Below are 15,457 nucleotides of genomic sequence, written 5' to 3'. Positions count from 1 at the left end.
TAAAGAGGAAGGAGGCAGCAAATTGGTTGAGTATTTAATATCTACTAGATCAAAAAAATCCCTAAATTTGAATTGCATATTTGTACCAGAGGATTTGCATTTTTTTTTTTTCTTCCGGGTTCATTTTTCATTAAGTGTTGGGGTTTTTGTTACATTCTAAGACTTTTGTCTTAAAACTAAGACTATGGTGGTAGATCCAAAAGCTGGGAAGCATATTTATCAAAGCAGTGCTCAGGGAACAGCACATCTCAGACAGATCTCTTCCAGTGTACCTAAACACCCTGGCTGTTTTAATGACATTTTCATTGGCTCACTGAAATACTGATTGCAGGACTGTATAGGTCAACCCTTACATTCATCTTTGCTCATTCTGAGTTAAAGCAATAACAGCAATAACTACACCACCATCCGTCTTTGTCCATCTGAAGGTCCACAGTAATTAATGCACTACCAGATCCACTACCAGCTGCTATAAGAATGTGCTTTAATGTCTGACTGGTTTTCAAGATCCTACTAGTAAAAGAAAACAACATCATGGAAGTATGATCTCAGAAAATGCAGTGCTAAAACAGTACAATGTTACAAATCCAATGTTCTTGCATTATTTCTACTTCCTTTGATCCTCCAACAGAGACACCTGCGTTGTGAATCCAGATAGAGGTACCATTCAAGGCCCCATTCCCTTCAAGTAGAAAAAGTATTTGTGCTGAGCTAACCATTCACTCTAAGAATTTTTATTCTTTCTGTACTTCTTTTCTCCTAAGATTCAATGGCTACACAAGACTTATTAGAAACAAGACAACAATTTGAGCTTGACTAAAAAATACTAGATGTCCCAGAGACCCATGTTTTACAATGAAGAAAGGCTATACCATCACTATTCAGAAGAAAAAAACTTCTGAGCAAGATCATTGAAAGGTAATTTTAAAAGACTCACATTAATGACAGCTTGAAAAACAGATATCCAGGGATGTCTCCTCAAGTTAACCATCAGGAATATAGTTCTCACCAGAGGCACTTAAAAACAAGACCTGTACTCTCCTCACTGTGAGTTTAGCCCTGTTTAGGGAATTTTCAAGCTTCCTAGATACTGGGACGGGGAAGAAAAGATGTTCGGATCTGGCAGTTAGGTAGAGTTTCTCACAGCTGGGTCTCTCTCACCAAAGCTTAGATCTAAGTTTAATTTAAAGTTGGACTTCAGCTAACATCCTTATTAAGAGGGAAGTGTGACACAAAAATGTCAGGATGTGCCTAGTACAGTCAGTGATACAGCCTGTAACAGCAAGGCCATGATGTGAAAATTCAGGGATAATATCTAGTATCACATTTCTTAAGTCTCTCTGAGAATAGTAAGTGACAACCAGTCTGATTTGCACATGGGTAAGGGTCAGGAGGAGCTATTTCTTTTCTGGTTGCCTTCACACACACATGCACTGGTCCTGCTGATCTCTGCATCATGACAGAAGCAATTGAAAAACAAACAAATCACCAGTCAGTCATTCCAACAGGGACTACTCAGGCACAGAGAGAAAATCTCCTAGCATTTAAGTTTAATCACACAGGTCAATGGTGTTCCTTGGTTTTAGTTTGTTTTTTTTCTTACATCTTCAAAAATTTTAGTTATTAGAAATGAATATATGGAAATATAATACAGAACACAGAAGAAATGCAGAAGCCAAAAGAACACTAAGTTATCTCAGCATATCACACCTAAGTTCAGGAACTATCTGGTCTCTATCAGCTTCAGCACTTCCTGTAATTGGCTGGGTTTGCGCTCAGGGAAAATTTCTTCCTTGCCCTTAAGAATTACAAGGCAGCAAGTTGCCCTAAAGTTTGCTACTGCAAATGACTAAGCCCTTTTCATTTATTTGCTAATAATTTTCTATCAGAACTCTGAATATTACTGTCAAATTATATTGTCTTACTGAAAAGCCCCATTACAAATGACAAATCTGAGGCACAGGAACAACTGCTCCCAGGAAAGTATTAAGAAATCCCCTTCCAATAATTTTGTATTTGCAATTCCCTGTTTCTGAGAGCACTGAACACTTTCTCCTTTATTTCTTTCAAACCACACAGTATGCAAATTAGCGTATCTACTCCTCCTATGCTTTTTTTTATTAGACACCTAGCATACAAAACAAAAGTTGCATTCAGGATACCCATCAGACTTGTCTGCATTGCTAAACCTCACCGATTTTGTTGCCTCAGAGAATAAAACCTGTGGAGCACGTCCTTCTTCATGCACGTGAGTCCTATTTTGTAGATGCAATGAGGAAAGGCAAGCCTCTCTCTGTACATTGCCAGTTGAGCACATAAACCAGTGGGCCAGTTATTATCTCATAGGGTATACAAGGAACAACATCATCAAGAATCATGAAGTGAATGTCCTTATGACAATTTGCAATGAGACCTGTTTGAGTTCTGCAGCTGAGTCCTCCTGGCTGTGCCTTCACTTAAGCATTTACCAGAAAAAAAGAAATTATCCTCCAGGATCACTTACCAAATACCAGTTTAACTCCCTACGGTTCTGTCAGCTTGTACTTTGGGCATGATGGATTTCCTCAGGAAACCTTCCATTTGTCTGTCCACTCACAGGACACATACAACATTGTCTACTAACATGTTATAGTTACAGCTGTCTCAATGTGGGTTTCAACAGGAATGGTACCTGGGTAAGCACATTCTTCTCCGTTGTTATTTGGAGAACAGAAGGGAAATGAAAACTGCCTTACATGTTGGAGAGGAGATGGCTGAGGAGGGCTGAACAACATCTTGGCAATATGTCTCCTGCATGCAAAGTTGACTGCATGAGGAGGCAGTCACCCCAATTTGCATCCTTTCTCTCCACCAGGCAAGGTTTGAAGCCCACCAGGGAAGGCACTTCTTCCATGAGCAACCAGTGACAGTGAGTTGAAATGTTACCGAGGCACTGCAGCACACGAAGCTTTCGCTGTGACGATCTGTAGGGACTAGAAGGAATGTCAGTCATTTTAAAGGTATCCAAAGCTGGGATTTTACTATTAGGAAAACTGAAGGATACACAATATTCTGATTCTTGTGCATGCTGCTGCAACAGGGAAGTTGCTGGATGCTTTCCAACCACAGAGCAACATGGGCATTTCTGCTTGAAGCCCTGACTGTTCCTGCAGCTTCTCATCAACAGTAAACACTGGCTTTCAGAAAGACAGAGGATGGATTTTTTCTCTTTTAAAGCTTTAGAGAAGGAGGGTGAGTGAGCAGAAATATACATATCACCAGGGAAAAGAAACAAATCTTTGTTTTTCTGCAAGTATGTCAAAAAAACAGATAGAACTGATTTCTCTCAATAAAGACAATGTCATCAAAATGATTTGCAGGAGCACCATCAGTTTTTACACAATTTTAGATAGAAAAGTAGAAGCATTCTGATTGTACTTTCCTCTGCATTTTGATAATGCCAAAACATTATATCTCAGTAAGTTAAATTTTATTTTATCATGAATCATACTGACTTTATACTGTATCCGCTCTAACACTGTATTCAAGTATTGAATACCATGTATCACAGGGATTTTGTTTATACAGAATCAGTCAGGTTTAATGTGGGAAATGTCACACACTTTTAATGCGTGACATTTAATGTTAGTGTCATACAGAGCCTGGGAAGACTATGCCATGCTGAATCCACGCACTTGCTCTAAGTGTGAAATTTAGCTGACTTCTACAGACATGCCTGGGACAGTACAGCCCTGAAAGCTGATCATGTACCAGTGTGCAAGTCTGAGAGGTAACTACGAGATGTGTAATCCATCAGCTACTTAGATGTGCTCCTCTTGGACATCTGATGATTAAAGACACTAGCCCGCTAGAAAGTATCATCTTTGGATCTTTTCAGAGTAAGTCTGTGGGGAAAAAAAGCACTTCCCAGTGAAGCATATGGAAGGAGGTATTCTATGACTAAACTGGAATTACAACACTGCGTTCAAAGGGGTTTGAGATACAAAATCACCTTTGTCATGACCAGTTGAGCACTGAATAAAGCCAAAGAAAAAGCCACCTGAAAATGAAACATTCTGTAATGAGAAGATATTGCCACCAACAAAACGAATGACTGTATTAAAATATATATTGTAAGAACCATGAGAGTTGGCTGCAGAGAAAGCAACCTTATCCCTACACATTTTCACATCATGATTTAGTCCAACTTTCCTGTGTTGTCTCTGTTTGGACCTGAAAAAACCTCTTCTTCCTTTCGCTTGAAAGGCAGACTTCCTAGTGCTCAGAAAAGTAGCGCAACTTTTCCTGGGATGATGGGTGCATACTGCAGTCCAGGTTGGAGGCATTTGAAACAAGTTCCTCAGCTCCACCTAACATCCACTGAAGCGAGAGCACAAAGGTTATGCCACAAATGAAGTTTTACTGACAGCCCCTCCAGGCTGTCTAAATCTGATTTTGATTTGCTGGTCATGCACTCCACAGACATTCAGAAAGCGAAAGGCTTAAAATCTACTATCACTCTATTTTATTACTGCTCTGAAAGTAATATCTCCATATTTCACCAATGGCTCGGCAACGGCTTGATTCTTCTGTGCGTGTCCATAGCAATGCTGCTCTCCATTAAGAATTGCAGATAGGCACAAAGTAAGGGAAAAAGGATATGCAGATTTCCTCACTTGATTTGTTGGCAGTTCTCTGGCATCAAATGCTGGTATTAAAGATCTGCAGGCTTATTGCCTCATAGGCATTCAAGACCCTCACTCCCTTGTTATTCTGCATCCTGTATAAAAATCGAGGCTTAGCTCCGTCAGCCAGTCTGGCGACTACAAACCTCCACCTCCTGCTTTCCCTGCACCCCCTCAAGGCCCAGACTTTCTACCCTCCTGATTCACATTATGGAAATCGAGTTATTTTATTTCACCAACAGTTACTTAACAGCAAATATGCACTAATGTTTTACTCTCACTGATCTTGTTCATAAAGCATTTATTCAGTACTTCAGTTTATTTTGGAACTGGGCCCAGATAGAAGAAAGGGCTCCAGAAGCAGTCCCTTGCTGAGGGCAAAGGTGTGGCTAAACTTTGCTAAGATTTCTTCCCTAGCTTGTCTTCTCTTCTTTCACCAGGTTAAGAAGATCTAAGTAGGCCCAGTTCTTGTCCCCTCTTTAAAAAAACAGAGGCTTTTAACACAGAAGAACAAATGTATTTGTTCGGAGAGCAAAAGCAGCACGTGATCTGGCAAATGACTGTCTTACATACTCAGAACTTTAGGGCCACCCTATGTATTTAGGTCTGTTCTACTTTCGATGTTTGGTTTTGGTGCTCTCAACTCTGAATCCTTCAGTGAAGATGCTTCGATCCAGAGTGCTGATGTGAAAATCCCAGAACACCAAACCTCTGTAATAAAAATGCTGACAGCTTTATCCAAAAGTAGCATTGGCGGGTGCTGGAAGATTAATGGCATATCCAGGGCCTGCACTGCAAAGAGACCTCCAGAACACATCATTTCCATACTGGGCAGTAAAGTCATGATACAAATGTCCCAGCACTTATCTGGGAACGGTAATGAAACGCACATCTATCCATTAGTCAGGATGCCTTTTGGATGTCACTGGATCTTGCTGTAGTAATATCCCTGATTTGGCACAGAAAAGGCACCCGAGAACAAAGCAGATCCATGGAAATCACATGGATTAGCTAACACAGCTCAACTCTGCACTCTTTTAAAAGCCCCTGCAGAATTAGGACCCCTTAATACGTTACAGCCATGCTTAACACTAGAGAAAAATACCACACTTTGGTTTGCATCTGAGTGTCAGCTCAATGTCAAAATGTATTGTGAGAAGAGAACTAAGTTTTAATGCAACAATAATTTCCTCCTATTATACACCCACACCTGCCTATGGAACAGTCTAACTGGTTAATAAAGGAGAGGCAATATTTAAATTATGGTATCAGACCGCTTCAGCCTGGAGAAGCAATCTCTTTCATTAAGGCTGCTCTAATATGCCTTAATTTTATTCAGTATTACAGGTTCATAGACATCATGATTATTGAAATGACAATTCTGTATAAGAAAGAATTCACTGACACATTTAATTTTTACCCATCTCCAAATCACTGTCATATCAGCCTATCCTTCACCCGCTCATACGCACCCTTTTCAAGCCACATCTGAAAAATTCCTTCCAATTGCTTCAAAGATACTCATGCCTTGATCCTACAAGCACCCGTGAGCAACCAGAAAATGCAGCTTCTTGAAAAACAGGGTTGTTTTTTTTAGAACGGTGAACAACCTTTTCAACAAATAGGAAATTCAGTGAAATGTGCAGTTGTCATTTTCCCCATACAGTTTTCTTATTTGCCACTTTGTTTTGACTGGAAAAAAAATTAACAAGCTGGGGGAGAGTGAATTAGCATAGCTCTCACTATTGCCTGTGACAACCTTTATGTATGACTTGCTAAAAACCCTTGGTGTTCAATTCCCTTCTATCAGAGGAGATCTTCCCAGCTCGAGAGTGTGTCCTTCCTTTCAAGCCATAAACTTCTTCTGGGACAGGGACCTCTTGTCCCGACTTAGCCTTATTACCACATCCAAGCATCCCACTCCCTTGCACCCTTTTGCATAGACAAGTACAAATCGCAGACAGAACGGTTCTAAGGCAAGAGACTTGAAGTGGTTCAATGCAGCACACCCTGGCCACTGGGACACGCAAATGGGGATTTTCACCCTTTGGGCAGCACAGGGAATTGCACCAGCGCTTCCCACGTCCTTGGTGAGTGGCTAGAAACACATCAATTTAGATTCGAATTGCTTCCAATTTTCTCTTAGAGAACCTAAATGAAAATTTCTTTGTTGAGAAAAACTCCAAAAGTTTTACATTTGTCTTGAATCAAAAGCATTTTCTTCCCCAATTTTTTTCAGTTAGCTACCAAACCAAAAGACTCAGTTATGCATGCAACCCTAAACCCGGTGTTGCACACTGATGGACACAGTCACCTTTTCATTTCCACTGCACTGAGTTCTCTCTACCAGTCTCTATTCATTCAGTCTACAAAAGAAGGCATTTGTAACAGAAATTGTTAATGTTTCTAGAAAACAAAATCATATTCTAGAATTACTGCTCTCATTTGTGACCTCTTAATTCTCACAAAGCAGGTGATCCTGGTTAATGACTAAAATGCAAACATCTGCTTATCCCCCTCAAAAAAATTGGATTAAAAAAGCTGAAATTACACAGTTAATGGTGTGGATAGTCTACCACAAAAGCCTGATCATATTTCAGAACATTACATATAGCCCGATTTTAATGAAATTAGAATAAATTACTATTGCTATTTCCTCAGCTGTTTGAAGCCACCTATGATTTCATAAACAATAACAGCAAGAATACATTACTAAATTTTTGGAAGAAAAAATTAATTCAGTAAAGGAAGAAACATAGCCTTTTATGTGCAACCACTATATATAATATTCTGTACTCCAACATAAATCTGAAAAAGGCAAAAATATCTGTAATTATATAAGAAAGTTCTAGCCAAAGCAGGAAAACTGCATAACTGACAAGAAGATCTTATTGCTGTGCAATGCCTTCCAAGAAGCATGCCATATAGTTCTTATCTGAAAAGGAGGAGAATGCATGAATTATTTAAGAACTTGCCCATTTCTTACCAAAACTACTTCGTTGTATAAATGAGCAAAGAGTTTTGAAATTTCCTGGAAAAAAGTATGTCCCAGAATTTGATGCAAGATCAATTCTTCATTGTTCACACAGGATTTGCATTAACATTTCCAGAGTATTAAACTAGTAACTTGATTATCACAACAGTGACTTCTTCTATGAAAAAAGTATAGCTCCCTTGAAACATGTAAATCACTATCTTCCCGTAACATTTCAAAATCACGGAGTTCACATTACACCAAACCTGTGACAGAGCAGCTAATAAGAGAATAATTAACTCCAAAGGCTGCAACACAGACTTAATAGTGAGTTTGGCAGATGCATCTGATATTTAAACCAGACATTGGTCCCCAGTACAAACCACCATGCACCACAGCACAATCTTTGATTTTAGTAGCATTCTTCATGATCAAAATGGACTGAGGCAGCTGAGACAAGGCAGCAAGACTTAGCAGAGATGCAGAGAGAACAAATTCTGGGCTCTGAACAGTGCTGTTATGTTTCTGCAAATATTTGATATTAAATTAATCAAACTTGAGTCTAATTTCACTATGGAACAGCAGACAAGGATGAAGCGAGCTTCATTCTCTGAAACTAAATAGTTTAAAACCGAATCATATAAAGTATCTGTAAACTCCTTTTAATTCAAAACTGGATCATTTAAGGAATACTTATTCATTCATTCTTAGAGAGTCCTCCTTTTTTATCTTCTCATTTTAGGCAGAGCTGACATCAGCATCCACATGATGGAAATCACGAGCTCCAGCACATGCTTAATTTAAGGCTCATCCCACAGTTCCAAAATACTTCTGAGACATGCATTTCAGTGCCTTACCAAACAAGGTCTGTTTAAATTTATGACAAATCACAACTGCATATTAAAATAAACTTTTCTTCAAAACCAGACAGAACTGTAACTCCCCATGGCCTAACCTATCAGAATAATTCAAACTGTGTCTAACTCTTGAATAACTCAGAGGATTTGAAAAAGAGCATTACTTAACCAAAATACTTCATGATTTAAGAAGTATCCAGTTTTGAAGGTTTGTGGCAAATTGAGAATTTGCAAATGCTGGACTTAAACAAAAAAAAGTAATTAAGTAAAAGCACATGTTTAATTATAGCTATTGGAAGAGGTAACTATAATTACTAGGGAAACTAATTTTGAAACAAAGCATTATCTGACATACATGATTATGAGAATAAAAATAATTAGTATATATTAACTGGAAGAATATCTCAATCCTGAGAGCTAAATTTAAACATTTTTTTTTAACGAAGACAATCTATACATTCTTAGTTAGACTTTAACACAATACCCACCTTAGAACACACGTGTAGAAACCACTGTCTTGCAACTCAACCGAGTGAAACCATATTGAATCTTCATCCTTGCTCATCCTAACTTCAGAAAATATAATGGGTTCTTCTAAATCTCCTTTGTTTTTGTACCACATAAGCCTAAGACCTGTGCTTTGGGCCATGCTATAATTAGTTCTGATATAGCTGTAGAAAAGGGCACATTTCACTCGGACTGGTTCACCTGCCAAAGCCATGTATGTCTTGAGATCCACTGACCAGTCAATGCAACCATCAACTGAAAGCAAAACAATAATAAAGAAATATTAGATACAGATACATTTTTTCAAGATAGTGAAAGGCAGCTTGTGAAATGCAATGCAATTAATTAAAAGAAAAGAACCTTTGTTTTATAGCAACATGAAAAACCCGAAGCAGCTACTGGCAATTAAAAAGTGTTTATACACCTTTTTTAGTTACATGGAAATGCGAATGTGCAGGCAATAAATAGAGCACATTGGGCCTGCCCAATTCCGTTTCTTTAGAATATCATTACTTTCATTCCCAAAACACTAATTCTTTAATAAATAAACCAAGTGTTTTCACCGTAACTACTTGCCCCTGTAAACCAGTTTTGAATTCTTTAATTCCTTGTTGGAGGAAAATGTACATTGGCATCTGATCCCAATCTTATCCCTTAGAACTTTTCCATCCACCTCTGTTAGTTAATTTTTTTACGTAACATAATTAACAGATGTGACATTTATAATTTCTTTTCAAGGCAGTTCCACATAGCTTTTTTTTTTTCTACAGCCTACTCAAACTGTAGAGATATGTATTATGTACAATAGGATACAATTACAACATGCTACCTATGCAATCAAGCTTAATACAAGAATTGTACAAAAACGAAAAGGGATCTTCTGATGTTCTGTTCAGCAAAAACTTTTGAAACAGTTTTCGTGATACTTCACTTTAAAGATGACCATATGTCAGCCAGTTTAATAAAAGATTACTTCTCCTTACAGTTTTTTCTCCCATTATTTTAAATCATTTTAGTTACAGCATAATCCTAGAACATGCATACATATCAACATGTAACTCCCCCCTCACATATCAGAGATCTTTTCATTCAATCTTTTTTATTGCTGGAAAAACTGTAAGCCTGAAAGTCAACCAAGAATATAACCAAAGAAAAAGACTGCAAAGGCAGATCATCAATAGGCAAATACACTACCTAAAATAAACAGACTTGATGAAATGTGCAGTTTTTAGAATTTATCGATCATATCTAACTACATGTAAGTGAAACATCTTTACCCTTGATGTAGCTATCTCAAATTCAACCAAGTAAGGTTCAAGTTGCCTCTTCTGCATTTACAGTATCAATTCTCAAACTCTAAGTGTTAGATGTTCTCATACACTCTTCATTTCATATACCTCTTCAATAGCATTCGCTCATTAAGTGATTTTTTTTATTTACTTCCTAAACAAATGTAATGAGCCCAAATTTCTACATGTGGTAGAATATCAGATCTAGTCCTTTTTTTCAGTGTCTCTTACTGCCTTTAAATTATGTCTACCATTTTTTCAGGCTTCTCTTGAATCCTTCAAAACTAACCATGATAAATGGAGGGTTTTAATTTTCCCATTGCAGTAAATCAGCTTTAATTGTACTGTGACCACATGAACCATGCTACTGAACCATATTTTAAACCTGTTGACACTGACCACTTTCATACATTTCTAAGACATAAACTTCCATGTAACATCTTATTGTACTTGTAAAACTAACACAGCCTCAAGAAGGAAGGGAAACCCATTACTCAAAACTGTACTTTCAATGTATCTACTGTCATGAGGGTATTTTGACAGCCAAAGGGAGATCGTGCAACACCTTCACCCCAAGTGGTGTGGATCAGGCTACCCGCTCCCGCCACCCACCCCACAGGCAGATGCAAACGCAGCAGCTGGTTGTGCCAACTGCATTCTTACTTCAACAAAAAAAGCCCAAACCCAAACCATTCACCTGAAGTTATGTACACACAGTTTTAGTTAACTTCAATTTTCATTTCCATTCTCATTTTGCTAAAAACATCCTGCTGATTAAAATTAAAATTCATTCCTTCTTGCTTTTAACAGCTACTGTTAATGACATAAAATGAAAGGCCAGTAGCGATCTACTGACTTTCCTTTTCTTCACTGCTCCAGCATCACTTCTTCCTCTGTCTTCTCCTTCTCATAGCTTAGTGCCACACAGGACAGGACAAGTTTGGATAATCGTTACTTGAAAATCATGTACTGAAGCATTTGTTCTCAGTGCACCCCCTCCAGATTTCTAACATCCTTCACCATGACCAAAGCTGCCCACTGTAACTCAAACATTCTCTTGCCAGGACCCCATCAAACACTGTATTCACCTCTCTCTGTGATGGTGTTATACAGACACGGGCAACCAGCAGCAGAGCTGGAAAAAGAACCCAACTCTCCCAGTCCTACAAACCCATCCAATCCACTTTTACATTAAAGCCTAGTTCTGACATTATAAATTATTTTATATAGGTGGCTTTGAGGGCTTTTACATCAAGCAGATATCAATGTACTCCATACAGAGCTTCCTCACAAAAGCTCTGTGCTTTTTTAAAGCCCTGCTCTTTAGGCTGGTGTGAGTTTACAATTAAAGAGCGGTGCAGAGCTTACAGCCGTCTTCTCTCAGCAAGGGATGTGAAAGGCAATGCTGAGCTCTCCAGATGGCTCATCCCTGTTCTTCAGGACGTACAGGTATTCTCAAAGGCATCCTTCCTCCTGTGCTTTAGCAAAGTCAAAAAAGCCTAATTAGGGACGTAAGCTGAAATGAATGGGGGTGCCAAGAACTGGAATTTAGATCCAAACTAATTCAGCCAATCTAATTAATTATGTCAATCTTCTGCCAATCTAATCCTGTCATGTCATCTAATGCTTTCGAACCTGTGCTTGCTCAGCAAAGTTAAACCACAGTAAAGAATAACTGACATTCAGACACACATAGAAATCTTGTGGGTCAAGCAGAAAGGTGCCAGTTTTTCATTTATTTCACAGAGCAGAGTCACAATTAGGAAGAGTTATGGAGTTAGGTACTGACCCAATATGGAAATCCAGCTTTGGAAGCTGAAAATGCCTCTGCTTCCAATAAAATTTCTCCCACATCCACACCAAACAACTTGTCAAAGCACAGCTCAAATGAACACTAAGCTTTCAGTGTCATTCAATCTGCCTCATCTTCCACTTTCATTTGAAAATTTCTTCTCCTTTCTAGTGTGCACTTCTCTACTATTTTATTTTCAAAGTTACAACTGCTGAAGTATATAAAGCACAGCGGAACAGATGAAAGACGTTTGAATGGTAATTTACAGCCGGGTCATTAGAGTGGCTAAAACCCACCTCCAGCTGCCACCAGTGGAGAGCGAGACTGTGGGGCCGGTGCACCACCGGCCATTGCCAGCGCTCCAGTGGAGGCACCGGGCACGGTGACCTGACCCCAGCCCAGCACCTGCATCTCATAAGAAGAAAACAAAGAAAAGGAGATTTACACCAGAGACCTTTTTCCCATTAACAGTATCCGAATGGAAGAATTTCAGCAGCCAGCGGCGAGGCTGACCCCAACACAGCGAGAGCAGCGGAGGAGGAAGGTGCAGGCAGGCTGCCTGCCCATCGCTCCTGCCCGCACCAGCTGCTCCCCTGCAGCAGCTCACTCCCTGCAGCATGCCAGGAGGTGGTAATTACGGAGGGGAGAGCACAGAGGGAACAGAGTAACCATTCATTATAGGGTTGATGACATCTGCGGAGGGAAGAAGTCTCACAGAGCGCCTTGACTAAATCTTAATTATTGAAGAAAGACTAATCAAACAGGAGACGACTTTTTCCCCTTGCTCTTTTTTTCTTGTTAAATACACAGTCAAGAATGTTTCCTCTTATGAAGCTGTAGAGGCTAAAATCTAGGTCAGGCTCCCCGCGCTCACGTGGAAGCTGGAATTTTTCCTCTTGCCGCGCTGTCAGTCACTGGAGCGTGAGCATTGTTAGATTCGTTTGGAGTATTCTCCAAGCTGTCATTACAAATGACTGGAGCTGCTTAGGTGGAGTTTAGCACTCCATTATCCAGAACAAAGTTTGCTGTCATTTTTGTTGGGCTGGATCTCAATACGTAATATAATCAGGGTGGTAAGAAGAGAAAAATAATGGCATTAGAGAGAGGCACTTTTTATATAATAAATGTATATACATCTTTTCTCTGCTACCCAATAATCAGCTGATCCTTAATAAGTGCCTGATTGAAAGCCCATTCAAATTAAATCCTATCTATTGTGGGTGTATTTTAGGCACTTTCAATAAAGACAATTATTTCAAATATTTTCTAAAATTTGGAGCGTTGAGAGGATATGGAAAACATTGTCCCACTTTTAGCCCAGCTTCCTAAGGAAAAGAGGTTTGCCCATCTATCTGTCAGTCCCTTCCCCCTGTTAGCATAACTTCTGACCCAGCCGACTAAATTCAATTCTATTTCGTAGAACATGAAAGTGTTCAGGTACATGAGAGCCCTACACGGGTGCAGGAGAGAGTCCCGATGCATCCCCCGTGGGCAGGGAAACACAGCAGCAGTAAGTCACAGTGGGGCCCCACCGGGCCCATCCCAGTTATCTATCCAGGCTAACGCAACCTGAGGAGATAGTGAATTGAAAATGAAGATTTCAAAATTATTAAGCGAATTATAGATTAAGTTGGCTAACAATAAATTACTCTACTTTTATGTTAGCAGTCACCCGAAGTGTGTACTGCATCTCCTTCCCCAACATTTCCTGGTAATTTCCCATTATTCTTATTTTAAATAAATCTAGTTGTCTAGGGAGTCTAGATGCATTTTAACATGAACCATAATAATTTATGAGCAATTATAGAAGAGCATGCACATAGTCTCCAAGTAATTTGTCTTTCTGCTTGCTGTCATATAAATAATTTTTTGCATTGCGAATCTGCCTGTAATAATTTTTGTAGGGATCTGTCACCTACAGCAATTTACATCATAGCATTGTTAAACATGTTTGCCTACCTTGTTACCTGAAAATCTCATTTTAAATTGAAATCATCTACAAATAAATAATTATAAAATAATATACTAGCTAATGTATTAAATTTATTGCTCCACAAAGCAAGCAATGCTTGTGACTGTAAATACATAGTCAGAAAAAAAACCCCATTCCTCTGATACAGGAGTTATATTTTTATTTATATATTAGCCATAGAACAGCAGAGTCCAGGAACTGATATCCATCATGCTCAGGGTTTGCAGACGTAGCAACGATAGATGCACTCCATTAAGGAAGTCCAAAAAGGGATGCAAATATTTTAGACTTAAAGTGGAGAAATCAGTTACAGCCCATGAATTTTAGGCAACTTGGTATTTTCAGCTCTTGATTCTGGAGAAAAGGGAACACGCCTTACATTTGAGCAAACACAGCAACGCCTTTAATAGCTTTGCCTGGACATGATCTTCTCAAAAGGTCAGGGTATCAGATGAGGCTCACCATACCTAATTGGTTTCACATCTCTGGCTTTCTGCCTGTGCTATGCTAATTCTGCTATGGTGCTTGCAGACCCCTGCCAGCAACTCATCACAGCCCGGCGCTGCCATGAGACCTGTCTGTCAGCCGAGCCCAGCACGTGGTCCCCTGCCACCCCATCTCCTGCCTCCTCCCAGAGCCTTTCCCTGCTCCTCACACCATGCGCGGAGTCAGGGAGCTGAGCTGCCTAAAAACTGACAGCAACCCCCACCCCCTACCCCTCTCTGGGATTCTTTAAATACTCCAATATTCAGAGATACATTTGCTGATCAGAGAACATATTTCAAAGAAAACAGCCTATTGACCACTTTGCGCACTCTTCAAAATCATGGATGTCACCTCCAAAGCAAGGTGAGAGCTTTGCTTCCAGAGCTCCCTCAGCTTAGCTGACCTACCAAACTGGACGGTCGAAGGACTCTCTCATAACAATTAATAAAAATCCACTCTACCGAAAGACACCTGAGCCGTTATCTCCGACACGGAGAGCAAGTTACCCAGTTTTACAGAGAGGAAGGAGAAGGCTACGCTGGCGGTACTTCAGAAGGGAGTGGAGGGTGACCTTCTCCAGCAGTGGGGGAGCGGGTCTCAAATAGCAAGCAGGGAGGAAAGGAGAAGGAAGTTCAGGTAAAGTGTCTGTGATGTTTCTTTTCTGTGAGTTACAGTTCCACCCTTCTTTGAGTCAAGTGAACACTCGTTTTTGACTCTGACTATGCTCATGTTTTAAGCTGCATTTTAGAAAAAAAAAAGTCAAACAGTTGTCCCGTGAGGGATATAGCAAATAAAAAAAATGTATCTGTTAGAGATGAAGACCACTTAGAAATCCACCTTCGATCTTCAGAAAAAAACAAGTTTATCATGATTCAAGCTGAGTGAATTTTGCAATGTTTCTCCTACTACCCTGTTA

General features: G+C 39.5%; 1 protein-coding gene across 3 annotated transcripts in view; it reads right to left on the bottom strand.

Moving 5' to 3' along the window:
- IL1RAPL2 (interleukin 1 receptor accessory protein like 2) overlaps positions 1-15,457 on the bottom strand; it is a 402,879-nt gene that overhangs the window by 187,219 nt on the left and 200,203 nt on the right. For all 3 annotated transcript variants that reach the window (XM_052813838.1, XM_052813840.1, XM_052813839.1), the window contains one exon: positions 8,984-9,257. In XM_052813838.1, coding sequence (XP_052669798.1) covers positions 8,984-9,257 — 274 coding nt within the window. The remainder of the gene's footprint in view (positions 1-8,983; positions 9,258-15,457) is intronic.

The sequence above is a fragment of the Harpia harpyja genome, chromosome 18 (genome assembly GCF_026419915.1).
Source record: "Harpia harpyja isolate bHarHar1 chromosome 18, bHarHar1 primary haplotype, whole genome shotgun sequence".
NCBI lineage: Eukaryota > Metazoa > Chordata > Aves > Accipitriformes > Accipitridae > Harpia > Harpia harpyja.
This window is presented reverse-complemented; position numbering and strand designations above follow the sequence as displayed.